General features: G+C 35.7%; 1 protein-coding gene across 1 annotated transcript in view; it reads right to left on the reverse strand.

Moving 5' to 3' along the window:
• Positions 1-2,027: 2,027 nt before the first annotated feature.
• FBXO38 (F-box protein 38) overlaps positions 2,028-17,979 on the reverse strand; it is a 113,143-nt gene continuing 97,191 nt past the window's right edge. The window contains exons 17-23 of the mRNA XM_051978954.1: positions 14,569-14,669; positions 13,200-13,302; positions 9,504-9,670; positions 7,254-7,399; positions 4,838-4,941; positions 4,113-4,226; positions 2,028-2,993 (exon numbers count right to left, since the gene is read on the reverse strand). Of these exons, the coding sequence (XP_051834914.1) occupies positions 2,815-2,993; positions 4,113-4,226; positions 4,838-4,941; positions 7,254-7,399; positions 9,504-9,670; positions 13,200-13,302; positions 14,569-14,669 (914 nt within the window). The 3' untranslated portion in view covers positions 2,028-2,814. The remainder of the gene's footprint in view (positions 2,994-4,112; positions 4,227-4,837; positions 4,942-7,253; positions 7,400-9,503; positions 9,671-13,199; positions 13,303-14,568; positions 14,670-17,979) is intronic.

The raw sequence follows: 17,979 nt of genomic DNA on the forward strand, positions 1-17,979 counted from the left end.
ATATGGAATATGCAAGAAGCTCAGAGTTTTAAATGCCACTAAAAATCAGAGAGCAGTGCCCTCCAGTGACTGAAAAGAGCACCGCTCAGAAAATTTATTATTCTCTGTACATAGGCACATTGGTCTGGTGCTTGATGAAACATGATACAAACATGATATACTATACTTTTTCCTGCAAGAAGCAGGGTAACACAAAAGTTACTGTTCTGAACTGAAGACCTGAATCTTAAGCCCACTTCCAACACTTACAGTTTTGTCACAATGGGCCAATTATTTTATCTCCTAAGGAATTGGGTCATTTCTATGCTATTTACTACATGGGACTATTTAAAAGAAAACTTAGCAGAGCTTCACGAAACAGAGAAATATGAGTTATTTCAGTTTAATGTATATGCTCTGTGCTACAGCCAAACTAAACTGCAAGCAAACCCTTCTCCCTTCAATGCTTTCGTGTCTTTGATTTTGCTTACACCCTTCCCTGTACCTGCAATTGCCTCCCATGTACCTCCAATGTATTGAAATCTGACCCCTCCTAAAAACCTTACTTCAAGGCTAGCATTTTATCAAGAAGCCTTCTCTGAGCCTCTCACATAAAAATAATCTCTCTCTGCCTCAATTTCTCTCTTAAAGCACCACTTAAGACTTGCCTCACCTTAATCATGTCTTAACTTGCCCTAAAGACTGGGAATAGGACTTTAATGTTTTCATCTGTTGCTCTTCTCCAGTGTCACTGTCAAATAGCTCTGTTAATCCCCATTTCTATAGAGGTTTGAATATCTGAAGAACACTACTAAATAACCCTATGAGGTGGGTGATAACAGCATCTTCATTTTACTTAATTATGCCATTAAACGTCTGAACCAAGACTCAAGCCTAGATCTCAACTTTAGGATCACCACTATTCCTTCCATAGCACAATGCCTCTCTTCTTGGAAAGTTACTAAAATAAGCCAAAATATATCTCCTCACCACCTTCTTCCAGTTTATCACCCTTCTTTAAGACCTTTACTAGGCATGTTTGAAGAAATTAATCATATCCCTCTTCCACAGGCATAATTTCTAGTCCCCTCACCTGCCACATTCATGAACAATGGACAGCTCAGAGTTTTGCAACCTTACAGAAATTTTTCTGGGGAAAAGTACTGCAAGTTGTATCCCCATTTTACATATGGTAAATGACCACCACTCTAAGCCTGTTTTCCTCACTTTAAGATGAGATTGGATTAGGATGACCTCTGAATCCTAAGTCAACTACAGAGGAAGGGAGTTTTTGGTGTGATAGGAAATACTTGGCTCTGGTGTCAGAGCACCTTCTTTCCAGTCCTGGCTGTTACTGATGTGAGTGGCCTCGGGCAAGTCATTTGCTTTTCTGAACATGTATCCCCCATCTGTAAGATGAAAATAATCCATTCACAGTCTCCTTCAAGACTGCTATGGAGAAAGTGTTTGCTAACACTTGACATGGAAAATCAGGGTAAACTTATTAGAATAAATCCTACATTGCCATACTTTAGTAGCCACCCTTCTACTGCTTCTTCTTAGAGTGATCCTCTTGTTTCTACTAGACAATTCAGTGACCAGGAACCCCTATGTCTCCTGAGGTAGCCACTTGCACTTTGAAAATGTTAGGAAGTTTTTCTTTAGAATGGGCCAAAATCTGTGTATCTCTCTGAATTTTCTACTCATTGTTACAATTCTGACCTCTGAAGTCAGGCAATTGCAAGTCCAAATCCCCATTTCACCAGATCATTCAAGTTATGTGTAGTTGACCAGCATGTCCCAGACTGTCTTCTTTTCCAGAATAACCATATCCAGTTCCTTCAAATGATTTGCTGTGGCATGCCACAAACCTGATTAGCAAAACATTTTTTCCCTTTTCCCCTATTTTGCAGGGAGTTAAAAAATTCAACTAAATAAAAGTCCAGAAATCATCTCAGTATTCATGCAATCATTATGTCTTCATGTAGTATCACCTGCTGGTTTCAAGGCAAACAACAAGAACCACAAAAAATAAATAATAAAGTAACCCAGTTTGTAATAAAGTTTTATTTTCATATTCCAAGATAAAACAAATACACAATTGAATGTGGAAATAAATAACTAGAAAATGCTTTGGAATTCAGGTTTTCAAACTCAGGGAATTTCAGTCCATAAGCCTTTTTTTATTTACTTGATTTTAAGAAATGTGGAAACTGTAATGTTTTTAAAAAAAATAGAAAGTACAGTCTCGTACAGAAAATCTTATTCCACCCTCTCCAATCGTGTTCTCCTATGCTACAGCACTCAGATTTTTTTTTTTTTTAAATGCACTCGAGACATACAAACTGCTCAACAGATTTACTCAAACAGACTCACTCAGGAAGAAAAAGGCACAGATTTAAGGAGACGCCAATGATTTTTCTGAATGAAGCAACTGAGGTCTTGGCTTGGCAAATGAAGAGACACTTAGGAACTGAAAAAGCCAAGAAAAACAAACAACTGTGTCAACTCTTCTGTATTACCTGCCTTCATTTAAATGGATTTTTAAATTAAATTGCTATAAACATATGATATAAAGTCTGAGCTCCAAGAAGCTTTCCCCCCCAACCCCAATATTTCCGCTATGTACAAATCTTTGTACACACTGTTAATGTTCCTTATACATTTACTACATACTCTACACCAAATCAAGCCAGGATCCCCCACCCCCTTTGAGAACCTGGCCCTGAGACATTGCAGTGCACTAAGGCAGTCCAACACATCCTCTTGTTTTCTACCAGAGGAATAGCTGGAAAGTGGGAGTAACCAGTGGCTGGTGGGGCACACGCAACCCAATCATATGTAGTCATCTTCTACTGGCTCTCCATTGACATCACAATAATGGATGAAAATGGCAACCACTCTCTGAAAAACTCCCTTCTTCATTTGACGCAGCTCTGAGATTTCCTCCCCTATTGTTTCCATACAGATATCAGCAGAGAGCTGCCCTTTCCTCCGAGGAGCATAAATGGTGGCTGGGAAGAAAAAGAAGGGGGAAGAATGACATGATTATTAGGATAATCCAGTTTCTGCATGTCTTCTTAGAGGCAGCTTTATTATATAGCAAAGCATTTCACAAAAGCAAAAAAAAACAAAAAGACCAGTCACATGAAAATACACTATAGTTAGACACCATAATGGTAAGCAGTAAGAGAATGATAAGCAAAGAGAAATGTATTTATACTTAGAAGACTCAAATACTACTTGAATTTGCTATTTTTTTATCTGTACTTATAAATGTCTTTTATAATCTATTTGGATCTTAGCTTTGTAAGCGAAAAAATGAGGGGTCTGGTAATTAGATGACTGACCTCTGAAATCCTTTCTAGACCTGATTCTAGAATTCTATGATCCTTTAAGGAATATTTATTATGATTTGATTGGATATATAAGTTCATATCAAGAAGGATATACAAAAGAACAGTATACCCAATCAAGAAATATCTGATTCAACCCAAGTCCAACAATATATAAACTTCTAATAGCCTGAATGACTTTCAATGAAACTAATTCCTCTTTAATTTTAAGAACAAATATTGAGGAAAATTTTTAAATAATCAAACATGTCATTTATAAATTATATTTGTTTTACTTTTAGTAGCAGAGTTAATATGAAAACTTAGTGGAGGAAATCAAAATCACAGCACTTTAGACTAAGTAAAAGGGATAGCGGGTTCAAAACCCAAGCCCCACTTGAACAGAAATCTTTTCTAAAACAGCGTCCACAAAGACCCTCCAGGAGTACAGAATCCACTGTCTTGTGAGGTCATCTATTTTATTTCTAGATTCCCTGTGTGAGCCAAAATCTGTCTTCCTGGAGCTTTGTCCTATATCTCTAAATTCTGTTTTCTGATCTAAGTAGAATAAATCTGTTCCCTCTTGAGGATGAATCTCAGCAACTATTAAATGCTTTATGTTGACAGTTTCTTCTTTTAAATATAAATTAGGACTTTTTTTGAAAATGGGGGAGAATACCTTCAATATTTTAGTACATTTCAAAGTTTACATTTCTTGAAGAATATTCAACTAAAATTCAGAGGTCTCTAAGCAATCAAGTATAATAAAACAGGAAAGGTACTGCAAACAGTAATTACTTCTTTCATCATCTTCAAAGTCGTATCTTGCATAGCTATTAGGCTCTGCTGTTCGTAGTGATCTCAACCATGGGAAGTCTGTAATCATGGAATATGGAGCTCCATCCACAACACCTAAAACAAGAGGTCATACAGGAGGTCAATTTTTCCAGAGCCAATGACAAGAATATCAATTAAAAGAGAATCTGAGGTGTGTTCTCCCTATTGACCTACCATCTAAGAAATATTATGGCTGAAAGAAGGGATCATTGAGTTTAATAATTAGGAGATATGGACCTACTCCTATTATGGGCTAAATGTATGATTTGGGGAATCACTTTTTCCTCTGGCCCTCAATTTCTTTTATAAAATGAATGCATTTAACTGTCCTCCAAGATTTTTTCTAAGTCTTAACATTTGATATTCTATAATCTTTTTCTTATTCTAGCATTCTCTGTTTTGTTCAATTCTCAAACTTTTAAATTATGCCAAGGTACTACTACTGTGAAGGCCTTTCATGAAAATGTATACAAGCAGTCCAACAGTCATCATTCCTCATGTCCTATTATTGGCAGGAATATAGCATCAATCTAAACCGTGGATTTTGTGAAGTTTATCATAATTGCTGACCTAATGCCTATGAATCCCATACAAGCATCAAGTCTTGCTCTATCAGTTAAGAAAACAGATGTCGTGTGTGTATGTGTATGTGTATGTATGTATGTATGTATGTCTCCAAAAGTTACCTTCTAAAGTATAAATCTCTCTTCCCCAAGGGTATTTGGTGTACTTCTTCAGGTCTCCTTCACTTCGTGTAGCTTCAGGAAAAAACTCATACTTAATGAGTTCTCTGCAGAACAAGGGGAAAAACACAATGCAAATTACAAAAATGAGATTATTTTAGGAGAATGTTCAAAATACTGCTTATAACTGAAGGGTTGATTCTATTCTACCTATTTATATGCACATATATCAAGCATATTCTGAGTATTGTAAAGTGGAAAGATTGCTAGACTTTTAAGTTGGGAAGCTTGGATTTGTCCTGGATCCTTCACACACTAATATGCTTTTGGCCAAGTTACTTCCTTTTTAAAAGGCGAGGAAGGCACTGATGTTTTTATAAGGTAAGTACTTAAAGGCCTTAAAGCATGTTAGAAATAGGAGCTGTTATTAAGGGTTAAGAAGAAGAGAAATTAGCAAAAAAAAAAGCCTTTCTCTATGTCCTGGGTTTTTGCAAGAAACATTACAATGTTTGAGATTTCTAAACTAAATGAGCTCTCTTCTATACATTTATTACAAAAGACAAATAACAATAAATATTCAGAGAAGCTGTTTTATGTTTTTGAAGAAAAAGGATTCTTCTGAAGAGTGAGTTATTTTGAAAAAAATTATATGTAGTGGTCATGGTGTGAAGCTCTTCTTTAGCCAGAGAGGTATTGAACACAGAAGGGTATGGGATCACCAGGGTCATACAAGTACCAGTACTTCCTACTAACCAATAGAAGAACATGGTATTTACTGTAGCCAATGAACTGTGAGACAAATTAAGAGACTGGGTAGGGACAGGAATGCTGGGAGAGAGACTCCATTCTAAGTTTAGGAACAGACTGAGGGAGCATTTGATTTATGGTCAGAGGTATTGTGGGGCTGAAATAAAATAACATATGTAAATCATTCTGAAAACTTTAAAGCACTTTTTAAGTACGTTATTATTATTACCCTTATTATTCTTAAACCTTAGAATTATCAAGTCATTAGCCTGATGATACCTTCATTCCCTTAACCTTCTGCTGAGCTCAAGCAATGTTTAAAGAGCAATACAGAGTTTTGGTGTTTTACTAATACAGAGTTTTAATGTTTTACTCATCAGAAAAAAAATTGTATGTACACCCTTTTAAATTTAATCTGCATTATTAATTCCTTTTCAAATCGAGATAATTAACAAAAGAATAGGTTAATCCATGATTTAGGATAGTGCTTACTGATTTCTAGTGTAAAACTCTCATGCTGAAAATTTAATAATCAGTTTGTTAAAACTGTCTTCAGTATACCCCTTAAACATGATGGAAATCATAGGCATATAAAGGGTCACTTCTGAATTCCAGACAAGGTAAGAAATGAATTTAAATGAAAAAGTTTAGCCTTATTCAGTTACTATTGGTCAAGTACTTGTGGAATGCTCTAATTTTCATACACTTTTTACTTATAAATTATTATTTTTTTCCCTGTACATAAACACCTTTACCAAAAATCTCAATATGGCTTGGGGGAATATAAAAGATTGAGTACCTAAGGTACAGGGTGAAACAGCAATGAAGATTTGTGGTCACATGACAAAGGCTGAGGATTCCTTCAGGCAAGTCACTCAACCTTTCTAGGCCTTAGTTTCAAGTGATCTATAAGGTCGCTTTCAATCCTAGTATCCTATGATCCTAAGAGTGTGGCTTTAGCTATCAAGCAATGGTTAGATATAGGTAGAATTCATGGTTAGATATAGGCAGAATTCAAGAGGCAAATGTGGTAACATGGAAAAAGAAATGATTTTCTAGTCAAAAGACCTGGTCCAAGTCCTGGCCCTGACACTTATTAGCTATGAGTGATGGGAATAATAATACCTGAAAAACCTATCCCATAGAGTTGTAAGGAAAGTATTTTATGAATCTTAAAAAAGTTCAGAAATAGGAGTTATTAATTCAAGAAAGAAGGAAAGCAGGATAGAATTCCTAAAGTACAGATTGAATACTGTTCATGACTGGCTCAGGGACAACTAAAAAAATAAGATGGCTGCTTGTAGGTGTCATTACTTTTCAATCTAAGTTGAAAAAAATCATTACCTATCACTTATCTAAAGAGGCTTTATGTGAGTGTCCTACAGAAACAGGCAGAGTGGTTCAGGGAAAAGAAAACTGACTTTGGAGTCAAAAGGTCTAAGTTTGAATCCTGACTCTGACATTACCTATATGTATGGCTTTAGGCAACCTCTCTGGGCCTCAGTTTTTTCAGTTACAAAAAGAGGAGTTGGATTAAGTGACCACTGAGGGTCTTGTTTCTGTAATGGGACTGTCTCATTGGACTATGACCTTGAATCACTTGTGGGCACTACTTCTCAAAGGTGGGAAAATCTTCAGGCCTCTCTAGGCCTCTGTGCAGATGGATACTTACTGATTGATGTTTGCTATTGTGTCCATCCAACTGCGAATGCGAACTTTGTTCCGCACATTGGGAGGGTTACTGAATTCGTGAATGATACAGATGTGATAGGGATAAGGGCCGCTGAATATCTTCTGCTCCAAAGTCAGTGTGTCGACCTAAGGGGAAGGATACAGATGGAGGGCTCAGAGCCAAGATGGGTCAGAAAGGGAGAGCCAGAGGAACAGCAGAACTACCTCTCAGAGATGGGCTATGAATACAAGACAGCCCTTGGATTCTATCTGAGCACTGTCACTTAGCCAGCTCTACAGGTGTGGAAATACCTCCTGCTCTCTGAGCCTTAGAGTTTACTCAGCTGCAAAGTGGGAATAATATCACTTACCATCTGTACTTCATAGGGTTCCTGTGAGGAAGGCATTTTGTTCAGCTAGAGAAATTCAGGGTCTTGTTAGGAAGCAACATGGTATGGAAAAAGCCCTGGACTATAAGAAGGGGCTGGTTAGAATTTTGCCTCTGCCATTTAGCTAACTTTGTGACCTGATGCAAAGGACATCTCTTCGGGCCTCAAAATGCTAATCTAGAAAAATTAAAGGGCTGAACTAAACTATCTTTAAGATCTCTTCCAGTCCTAAATTCTTTGACACCTATACTCTTACCTTTAGATTATAAGCTTGTTAAAGGCAGAGTTCATGTCTTTGATTTACTTTCCCCTTAGTATCAAGCATAGTATTTGGCACATGTTTACCAACAGTAAATGTCTATTACTCATTTACTAAAATAAATAGCTCATAATTTTGAACCTACTATGTGCAAATGATTTGGGTTAAGAGATAAGGGATATAAAAAAACAAAGACAGTCCAGGTCTTTAAGAAGCTACAAAATATAGTAGGGTAAATATGTAACTTTTATTCTCAAATATGCTAAGATATATGACAAGCATGATAGCTGTATCTTATTACCAAAAGAGTTGGGCAGAGGCAGTATAAAGGGCATCATCATCTGAGAGACAAAGAATTGGAAAAGAAGGATGGCTAGACGTATGATGAGTGAGAGATAACAGCGACAGCCCACATGCACCGTAAGAATCCATGAAATGTCAAGAAATTTAGGGAGAGGTTCCCAACATTCTGCAGGTAGGAGATTTACGGTAGGATGGCATGGATAAGAGTTAGATAGGATGAGAAGGCATGGATGGATTATAATTTGCACCATGGGAGGCGATACCTGCATCAATGAAATCAGAGATTCATTGAAGTATGAAAAAAGAACAAGAGAAGTAAAAAGTGCTATGAGATGGAGAAATCACTTTCAAATGAAGGGACAAAGGTACTATTTGAGCTGGGCCTTGAAGGATGGGTACAAATTTATGGGCTAAGATCTAAGAGGTGAATGTATGAGGCTGGAGGGATCAAAATGTATACCATTAATTAAAAGCAAAGCTAACTACCCACTTCACTGGGTAATAGATGAAGAAGGCATTAGAGGTATAGGGCAGAGTATGAATAAAGATATGGAAAAGGGAATTATGGAATCATTATAAAGGTGGCAAGTAGTTCAGTTTGGCTAGAATGTATAATAGGTGAGGAGGTGTAGCAAGAGACAAAGCTGGAAAGGTAATTTAAAGACAGATCCTGAATGACCCTAGATGTTAGTCCCTGTGTTAAAATTTGACCTCTACTACTGACTATTTTGTGTAATCTTGGAAAAGTCATTTAATCTTTCTGGGGCCTTGTGTCCTCATCAAAAAATGAAGGGGTTGGGCTATGTGGAAAAGACTCATTCTAGTTCTAAATCATGACTTCATCTTTGTTTAGAAACCATAAAAGATCCTTAAAAAGTCTTTGAACGATGAAGTGATACACATATTACATATACACTCTCATTCTCTCTTTTTCTCTCTTTCAATTGTATACCATCAAGATCAATCTGGCAACAAGTGTAAGATAAATTAGACAAAAGAGAATGAAGAAAATGAGATGTCAGACCACTGCAACAATCTAAGTGATAGGGAAAGAGGCAACAATGGAGGGAGGCAACAGGGATTTGCAACAATGCCAATCTTCCTCTGCTTGGTCAAACGTAACTGCTTAGAGAATCTCTACTATGGCAGCTTTAATGATAGTCTATAGGGTTCATTCTTAAGAAAAATATGGGGGGGGGGGGGGGGGGAACAGTATAAATGCAAAGATTTAAAAAGTGAATGCATAAGAGTAAGGTAATCAAAAAGTAACCCCATTAGTCAAAAATGGAGTTGGCTCTACCTGCTGCATTGGGCGAAGGTATATAATCCGATTTCTTTCTGCAGGCATCCTTAGGATTTGATCTAGTACCTGATCCATGTTCAGTTTCTTGCACTGAGCATAGTCAAATCGATTCACAATTGGTGCATTTTCAACTTTCAAGTGCTTCAAGACTCGACATCTTGTAGCTACAAAAGAAAACATAAAGTTCTAAAGTTCCAATAATATAATCAAAGTAACACAGAAACATGGCTTGTTCTGACTCATTTCAAAGACTAGTCACAATCTTTTTAGACTAAGATAAAGTAAGTAAATAAGTAAAGCAGAAAATGTGCTGGATTTGGAGCTAGAGAAACTAAGCTCAAATTCTAGTTCTCTTATTTACATGTCCTATATGACCTGGGGCAAGATTAGATGGCCTGTAAGGTTACTTCCATCTCTATTTCTATGATCTATTATTATCACTCATTTGTGAAATATTTTATGGCTGCAAAATCCTTGATCATTTCAACTTAATCTCACAGCATTGTATACATATTACAGGTGAGAAAACTGAGGCTAGGTGAGGACTTAGTAAAAAGTCACAAAACTAGTGTGTGACAGTTAGTGCACGAGCAGTTTTTTTGATTCCAGGATTCCAGCATACCAAATTATTTCTTTAGATCAATCACACAGCCCAAAAAAACTTCAATAAAAACTTCACAACAAATAAATACCAGAAGTTGTTAAAAAATAATCATATAGAAATCAAGACATTTTAAAGTTGGGGAGAGATGTCAGAACTTTAGGTATGGGTATCAGCCATACCCCCACAGGGGCTGAGCAAAGCCATGAGAATCTCTTTAATCCTTGACTCAGAGCTGAAAGGGATCTCAGAGGCTAACAAGACCAATTTGAACAGGAATCTCTTCAACAATATCCTCAACATTGATAATCAGTTTCTTCTAGGCTTCCAATAATAGGGCAAATCACTATGTAGTTTAATTTTTAAAAAAGTTAAAGCAGAGTTGAAAATTCAGCACTTAACACAAGGTCCTAAATAGTTCATGCTCAATGAGTGTTTCTTTAATGAATGAATATATGAAAATATTGGTATTTGAGTCCTATTCCATACAATTTCATGGAAAGAACTAGATGAACAAAAAGCAAGTTCTCATAAAATAGTTTTTGTCCACATTTATACCAACACTAAAATGGTACTAACAGAATAAGAAGGGCAAAGCTAGTATGTTCTGTGTTGAGTGGAAAGTCTGTGTGAGATAACCAGCATCTTGTCAATAATTCGAAAAATTCCATCTTCCTCTTGACAGGCCCTAGATTTAGTCTTGGTGTGAGACATTGATAAAACAACAGAAGCATTCCTGACCCTTTCCTTGTTATATAAAGGATAAGGGATGATCCACACTAGTATCAGAAGCCAATATAAAGGGCCCAAGAACTCTCCTGGGGAAGATAGAATATGTACCAGATTGTGATTCAAAAGCATAAACAAAATGATATGTTGAATAGAGTCTGAGTTCTTGAGTTATTAAATCCAAGGAATTTGGCAGGAAGAGATGGGCAAAGAAATTTGAGAGTATAACTGGGAGGGGCAGGTAGGTGGCACAGTAGATTGAGCATTGGACCTGGAGTCAAGAGGACCCGAGTTCAAATTTGACCTTAGCCACTTAACCCTAGCTGTGTGACAGTAGGCAAGTCACTTAACCCTAACTGCCTCAGCAAAAAAAACAGAAATCAAGCCACAACCCCCCCCCAAATATTTGAATGCAACCTGAAATCTGGACAACTAAACTTAATTAAAAGGCTTTCTATAAGCCTGTAAAGTTACTCTTAACTCCATAATTACCTAAACATTTGCACATTTCTGGGAAGTTAAAACCTATCAATTAGGGAGCTCTTCTATGCAACTGCAGAATTGGAGAATTACCCGGGACACTGAGGAGCTAAATCATTTGTCTAGCTTCACACTGGCAGTATATGATAGACAGTAGCTGAAGGATCTGTTACTATATAGTAAGGTAACAGAGAAAAGGAGAATTGATTTCAAACCCAGTCTAGTTGATATAATCACCAAAAAAAAAAGTCTATCCTGTTATCACCTTGTAAAACATAAATCTTTTTATCTGACTGAACTAAGTTTGGTATTGGCTAAAAGAAGAATGATTACAATCTTGTGGCTTTAAAAAGCTAAGCCTGATACTTAGTATAGTACCAGACAGAAGAATGAAGAGCAGCACAAAGATATTATGGAACTGAAATAATAGAATTATGAGTTGCCATTGATGAAATGATCTCCCTGGAAGGGTGCCTCAATATCAGTGAAGTTTAGGTCTAAATCTATAGAGTACCCGTGGAACCTATAAAAGAAGTCATGCCCTCCTACTTTCCCAATATGGAAAAAAACCATTAAATGCCAACTTGGAGAAAGAGCCCTGTAGCCAGTAAATGCCAGAAGCACTTACCAGGTTTTTCTGACTCCAAAGATGGACCTCTTTGCCTTGCACTGTATATGGGTATCTATGCAAATGATAGGTATTAAATAAATGTTGCTGAGCTCTCATGTAGAAGTTCTTTTTCTATTCAGTCCTCTGATTTATATATAAGTCTTTACCTCATGGGTGAAATAGCTCTAAGAGAGATATTTTATATACCTCTGAGACATAATTAAGACCTTGGCTGGAAATTATAGGGAAATGGGGAAGATAACTTAAGGGATAATTATCTATAAATCAGAACTGTATAAATCAGGAATGGGTTGCCTCTAGAGGTCATGACTGCCTAATCAATGAAGTGTTCAAAAGTAATCTCTGGTCAAAGGTGCTGTTGAGAGGATTCTAGAACATGGCTGAGAAAGTTGGACTAGATTACTTCTAATAATACTTATCCATTTTTATAATCATATGATCTCTTCTCTGGCCTTATTCACAAATAAAGATGATAACAGGAAATAAGAATTGCCCATGTGGCTATCCTGTTTCCATTAGGTTAGTCCAGAAATACATGGGTCACAGGGAAAAACCCATCATTAGAAAGCTGAAAGAAATCTTAAAGATCACCTGGTCCATTATACAGTCTTTTGCCAGGCCCATACAAGATGACTTTCCATTTGTAAGCCCTAATGAAGATGGTGTTCAGCTGATACAGTCTTTGAGAACTGAGGATTATTTTTCTTTAAACCACATGATCAAGAAAATTGTAGATGATTTCAAAATAAGCCTTTATTGCTAATCACAAATATAAATAACTTAATTTGGGAATAATAATTTCATAGGATGCTGCTATTTGAGGTAATTATAAGAAGACCTATGATTCTCTATAGGCAAAACAAGAAAATTTCTATATATGAACCTCAACATAATCACTAAAGAACAATCATTTCAGGTACAAAGATATGATTAGGAATGATGGAAGCCAGGATTATTCTTTGATAAGAGTTTGAAAAGACATTCCTCAGGGTATGAAACCACCTACATCTAAAAGGAAGTACCAGAAGCTTTTTTTTCCTTATGACAAAATTCAGAATCTAAAGTTAGCAACAGCTAAAACTGTAAATTCTCTCTTCTCTTAGTTAAAATATTATTGTTCACTACTTAATTATCAATCATGCATATGAGACTTCACTTTTTAAAGATGCTTCTGTTCATAACACAATGATCTAATATTTAGCTCCTAATACTAACAGAGTAAATACTCCAAACTTTGGATATAAAAACCTACCATGAATGAACATCATCTTAGGACAATCTTTTAATACTAAGTCTGTAATTCCACAGTTGGTCAATGTGATTCCAACAAGATTTTTGGATTTTAAGACAAGAACCTGTTGATAATGAAAGACAAAATTTATACAAAACAAATTTAAATTTCAATTTATTTATAGTAATATTTTTTTAAATGCTATATTCCCTTATAACCCTAGAATCATTTTTATCTTTTCCTTTTCCCACCACACCCAAAAAGTTTTGTTGATTCCACCACCAAAATAAGTACTCTGTGTTCTCTTTTCCAACATCATTGGCCAATTCTAATCCAGACCTTTATCTTTTATTGACTGGACTGTTCTAAAAAACTTCTAAATGGTCTTCCTATAACCAGACTCTCCTATCACTGATCACATTTTTTCAGAAAACTTTGACAGTAATCATTTCTAATGCATTCCTTGATCATTATTACTCCTCTATATGAAAACCTACAGTAGTGTACTAATGCTTAATAAATAAAGAACTGATGTTGGTATTCAGTCTTTCACTCCAAATTTTTTATTTTTAATGCCTTCTCATATTAGTCTCCTTTTCTGTATAAATTTTCAATCCAAAGAGACTGCTCTCCATCCCCCATTCTTATCTTGCCTTCTCTAGTTTTATGTTCATGATACCCTCCATAACCTAGAATAGAGCTCTTAACATCTACTTTCAGCTACTAAAGTTCTTCCTTTTATTCTTTATGTGCAATCTCTACTACAAGCCCTTATCTAAATTGTTATTTTATTATTAACCATATTTTTGTCCCTGGAGCGCATTGACACTCCAGTACAGTCCACACTATATGTGAGAGTTTAACATATACTACAAAACCCCATGATTTCAAAAGTATTTTTAATACCTTCATTGACATATGTAACTCCAAAAACCACTACCCAATGGTAATTCTTCTAGTAATGAGCCTCTCTGAACCGAGCTAAGTTAGTTTTAAGGCAACAGATAAAAATCTATCACTGTGTCTATATTTCCAATATCTTCCTGCTTGATAGGAGCTGCTGGATTTTGCTTTCTGCAACAGAAGCCTCTGAGAACTCAGAGTCACTTTCAAGCCAAAAGAAGATATACTGGAAAAATAATTACTTAGAGGATAATTAAATTTATAGAGCATTTAGGATCCTCTACAATCTAAGATCCTCGGATTACAAATTTAGTTTTCTTTCTTCTACATTACATTTATATTTTCTCTTCAAGACAAAGAAATGATACAGATACTTTCTCACTAGTGTGCAATGCAACTAAACCTTCACTATATGGTACAAGAAAAATACAACTTATTGCTTAAAATCAAAAAAACCAAAAAAACAAACAAACAAAAAGGATGTCACCTGCACATGATCATCCTCAATAACAGGATCACTAGTGCTCGTGGATTTATCAGCTGTCCTTTTCCGCTTCATTGCATGACGTGGCTTTGGTTTGGCAACCTCTGGAAGGGGAAGAAAATAAAAATATATTTCAGTGTCTCCTCTTTTACATTCTCTCCCTTGCTGACCTCATCCACTCCTATGTCTTCAATGATCACATCCAAGAAGAATATTCTCACTAGATAAGTCCGTACTTGCAATTCTAGCTACAAAAACTAGTGACACCTTCAATTCAACATTTTAAAAACTAAACTTATTGTCTTCCTCCTCACCAATCTATTTTCTCCTCCTGATTAATACCACCATTATTCTAATTCTTTATATTCAAAAATTTGGGACCACTCAATCCTCCTTTACACCAATCTTCCATACTTTCAAAGAATCACAGAGCTGAAAGGGATTTTAAAGATTTTGTAATCCAAACATTCATCTGATAGAATACTTTCTATAAGTCCTTAGAAATGAGAGAAAATGAGAAAGAAAGTAGGAGCTGCTAAATAATGTACTACAAAGAAGTAGCATTTAAATAGACAAAAGAACCAGGAAAAAGAACTGTTTATGGAAGCTAAGTGAAGAGTTTTAAAAGAAGGGAGAGATCAACAGTATTAAAAGCTACTTAAGGATTCAAGGATGAGAACTGATAAATAAGTCAAATAGATTTAAGAATTAAAAGGTTATTTATAATCTTAAAGAGAGTAGTTTCACTGGAGGATTGGAAACCCATCTACAATGGTATGAATGAATTTAATGTATTCTTTTGAGGAGTTTATCTGTGAACAAGAGAAAAGCTATAGAGTGACAAGTCTAGTGAAGATTCTTTTAAGGATAGGGGAGGTCTGGACATATACAGTAGAGAAGGAATCAGTAAATAATGGAGAGGTGAGGAGACACTAAAGAAACTCTGAGGAGACTAAAGAGGGCAGAATCAAGAATATGCATAGAAGGGCCAGTCTTGGCAAGATGAACTCTTTAAGGAAAATTCTGAGAAAATGGTGGAATATATCAGAAAATTCCAAATTCTCCACATCATCTCCCAAGGCAAAACACAGACCTACAAAAAACAAATAAGACTTAAGGCAGAACAAGAATCCTTCTAGGAACAACTAGTGAAAACCCAAATAGAGAATCCAGGACAGAGTTTTAACCTGTATGAAGTGTAAATACCTATGCAGAAACAGCAATCTAACAGCCTTGGGGCTCCCTGGGTCTAAAGGTAGGCTCAGCCCCAACCACAGGAACTTTAACCACCTGCCTGAGGAGTCTGGGATCTGAGTCCTAGAAACCTGAGGGAACCTCTCTTGATAAGGAATGCTAGGCCCAGCTATGCTACAGAGACACAGTCCAGGGAAAGAGGGAACCAACATACCAGGTGAGCACAGAAGCAATAGGGTAGGGAAGCTGCTAGCTATGGGCACTTGCAAGAGGGTAGAATTCTTTGAGGTTCCAGGCCAGAAGGAAGAGCAGAAGTGAAAGCCAGAGGCACTATTCTCCCCACCCCAGGATTAGAGGTGCTTATACTAATAAGTTCCTATTTAAAAAAAAAAAAAAAGCAGGCAAAAGAGAAAAAACCCAATCACAAAAACTTACTATGGCAATAGGGAAAACTAAGGGTTCATTTTTAGAGGAGGACATTGAAGAAAAAAAGCCTCTCCTTACCCAAAGAATAATGGCTACTTGCCCAGAAAGAATTTCCAAAAGAACTCAAAAAAGATGAAAAATCAAATGAGAGAGATTGGGGGAAAACTTTAAAAAAAAAAAAACAAAACAAAACAACCCTGATACAGTAATACAAGTAATAAAAGGACAAAGTAGAAATAGAAGAAAAAAAAAGATCACTACCTCAAAGAGATCCTAAAAGGAAAACACATAGGAGCATTATTGCTAAATTTCAAAATCCCTAGATCAAAAAGAAAATTTTAAAAGAAACAAACAAAAACAATTAAAATATTCTGGGGCTATAATTAAAAGAGTACAGGATTTGTTAGCAGCTACAAAACTGTAATTCCTACAATATTATATACCAACAATCAGTGAACTCAAAGGTTTTCAAGATTTTGTCTCAAGAACTCAACCTGAACTCAATAGAAAATTTAACATGTAAAAGTCAACATCAAAGACATTTCAAGGGACTCATTAAGAATAAACTTTATGTTGTATACATGGAAATATAAACCATACATCTAAAACTGACATTGGTAACTGGGTATGTCAAAAGAAAGATTGGGGCATAGGTGAGTATGATCTGACCCTAAAAAGCAAATTGTCTAGGAAAAGATAAAAATAGTAATTATGCCATATGAATGAGTTGCAGAGAAGAAATGACACAGAGGCATTAGATGGGGTAGTAGAGCTAGTAGTCCTGAAAACCTACTCACATCAGCAATGTAATGGTTAAATAAGGAACAATACATATAAACATATATACATTTTATATATACACAGAAACACACACCATGAAGGGCATAGCACCTCCAAAATCTATAAAGAAATAAGGAGGGAGGGAAAAGGATAAGGTAGGGTATAGAAGAATGTGTAGATTTACAACAGTGGTATAAGTAGTATTAGATTAATGGGGAAGGGATAAAAAGGGAGGGAAAAAATGGAGGTAGAAAGTAAAGGAGGGATCCATGGGTTGGGGGACGTTTTACTTTAGTTTTCCTCAACTTGTCTAACTGTTATTTAAAGTAGAAGAGTTAGCAGAGATAGAAAATAAGAGATACACACAAAGTAACAAAGATCCGAAGTCTAATTAATTAGGGAAAAAAAGTAGGACTAGTAATCATTGATCTCAAAGTCAATAAGAGTCAATCAAGAGAGAAATCTACATTATGTCAGTCAAATTTATATTGTTTTAAATGAATATGTAAATGTATATGTGTGTGTGTGTGTGTGTGTGTGTGTGTGTGTGTGTGTGTGTGTGTAAAAATGTATCCATGCTTAGCTGTAGCCTATTTGGAATAGGTAGAGGGAAAGAAAAGGGGGAAAAGAATAAAGTAAAAACTGCACAGCAGAAAACAAAAGAATAACTCCTAAAGATAGACAGGCATTAACATAATGTCTTTTATTATATATGCTTTCTTGAAATGGAAATTGGTTACTTATTTTGAATCCTCCCTGATGTTCTGCTGAACACATGACAATGATTTTTAAATTTTTTCCTTTTTTCTTTCTTTTTTCTTGTGTATTTTCTTATTTTTTATTTAATTTTAAATAAATTAAAAAAAAAAAAAAGATGAGTTACCCTTTTAATCAGAGATTGTGAAACAGGATAGAAGATAGCATGGTAAATGGTATCTATTTTGTTACTTTATTTACTTAATCTACTGTCTTACTCTAATTTTCGTCTTTGACTTTAACTTCCTTCCCATTTTC

This window comes from Antechinus flavipes, chromosome 2, assembly GCF_016432865.1.
Source record: "Antechinus flavipes isolate AdamAnt ecotype Samford, QLD, Australia chromosome 2, AdamAnt_v2, whole genome shotgun sequence".
Lineage (NCBI taxonomy): Eukaryota > Metazoa > Chordata > Mammalia > Dasyuromorphia > Dasyuridae > Antechinus > Antechinus flavipes.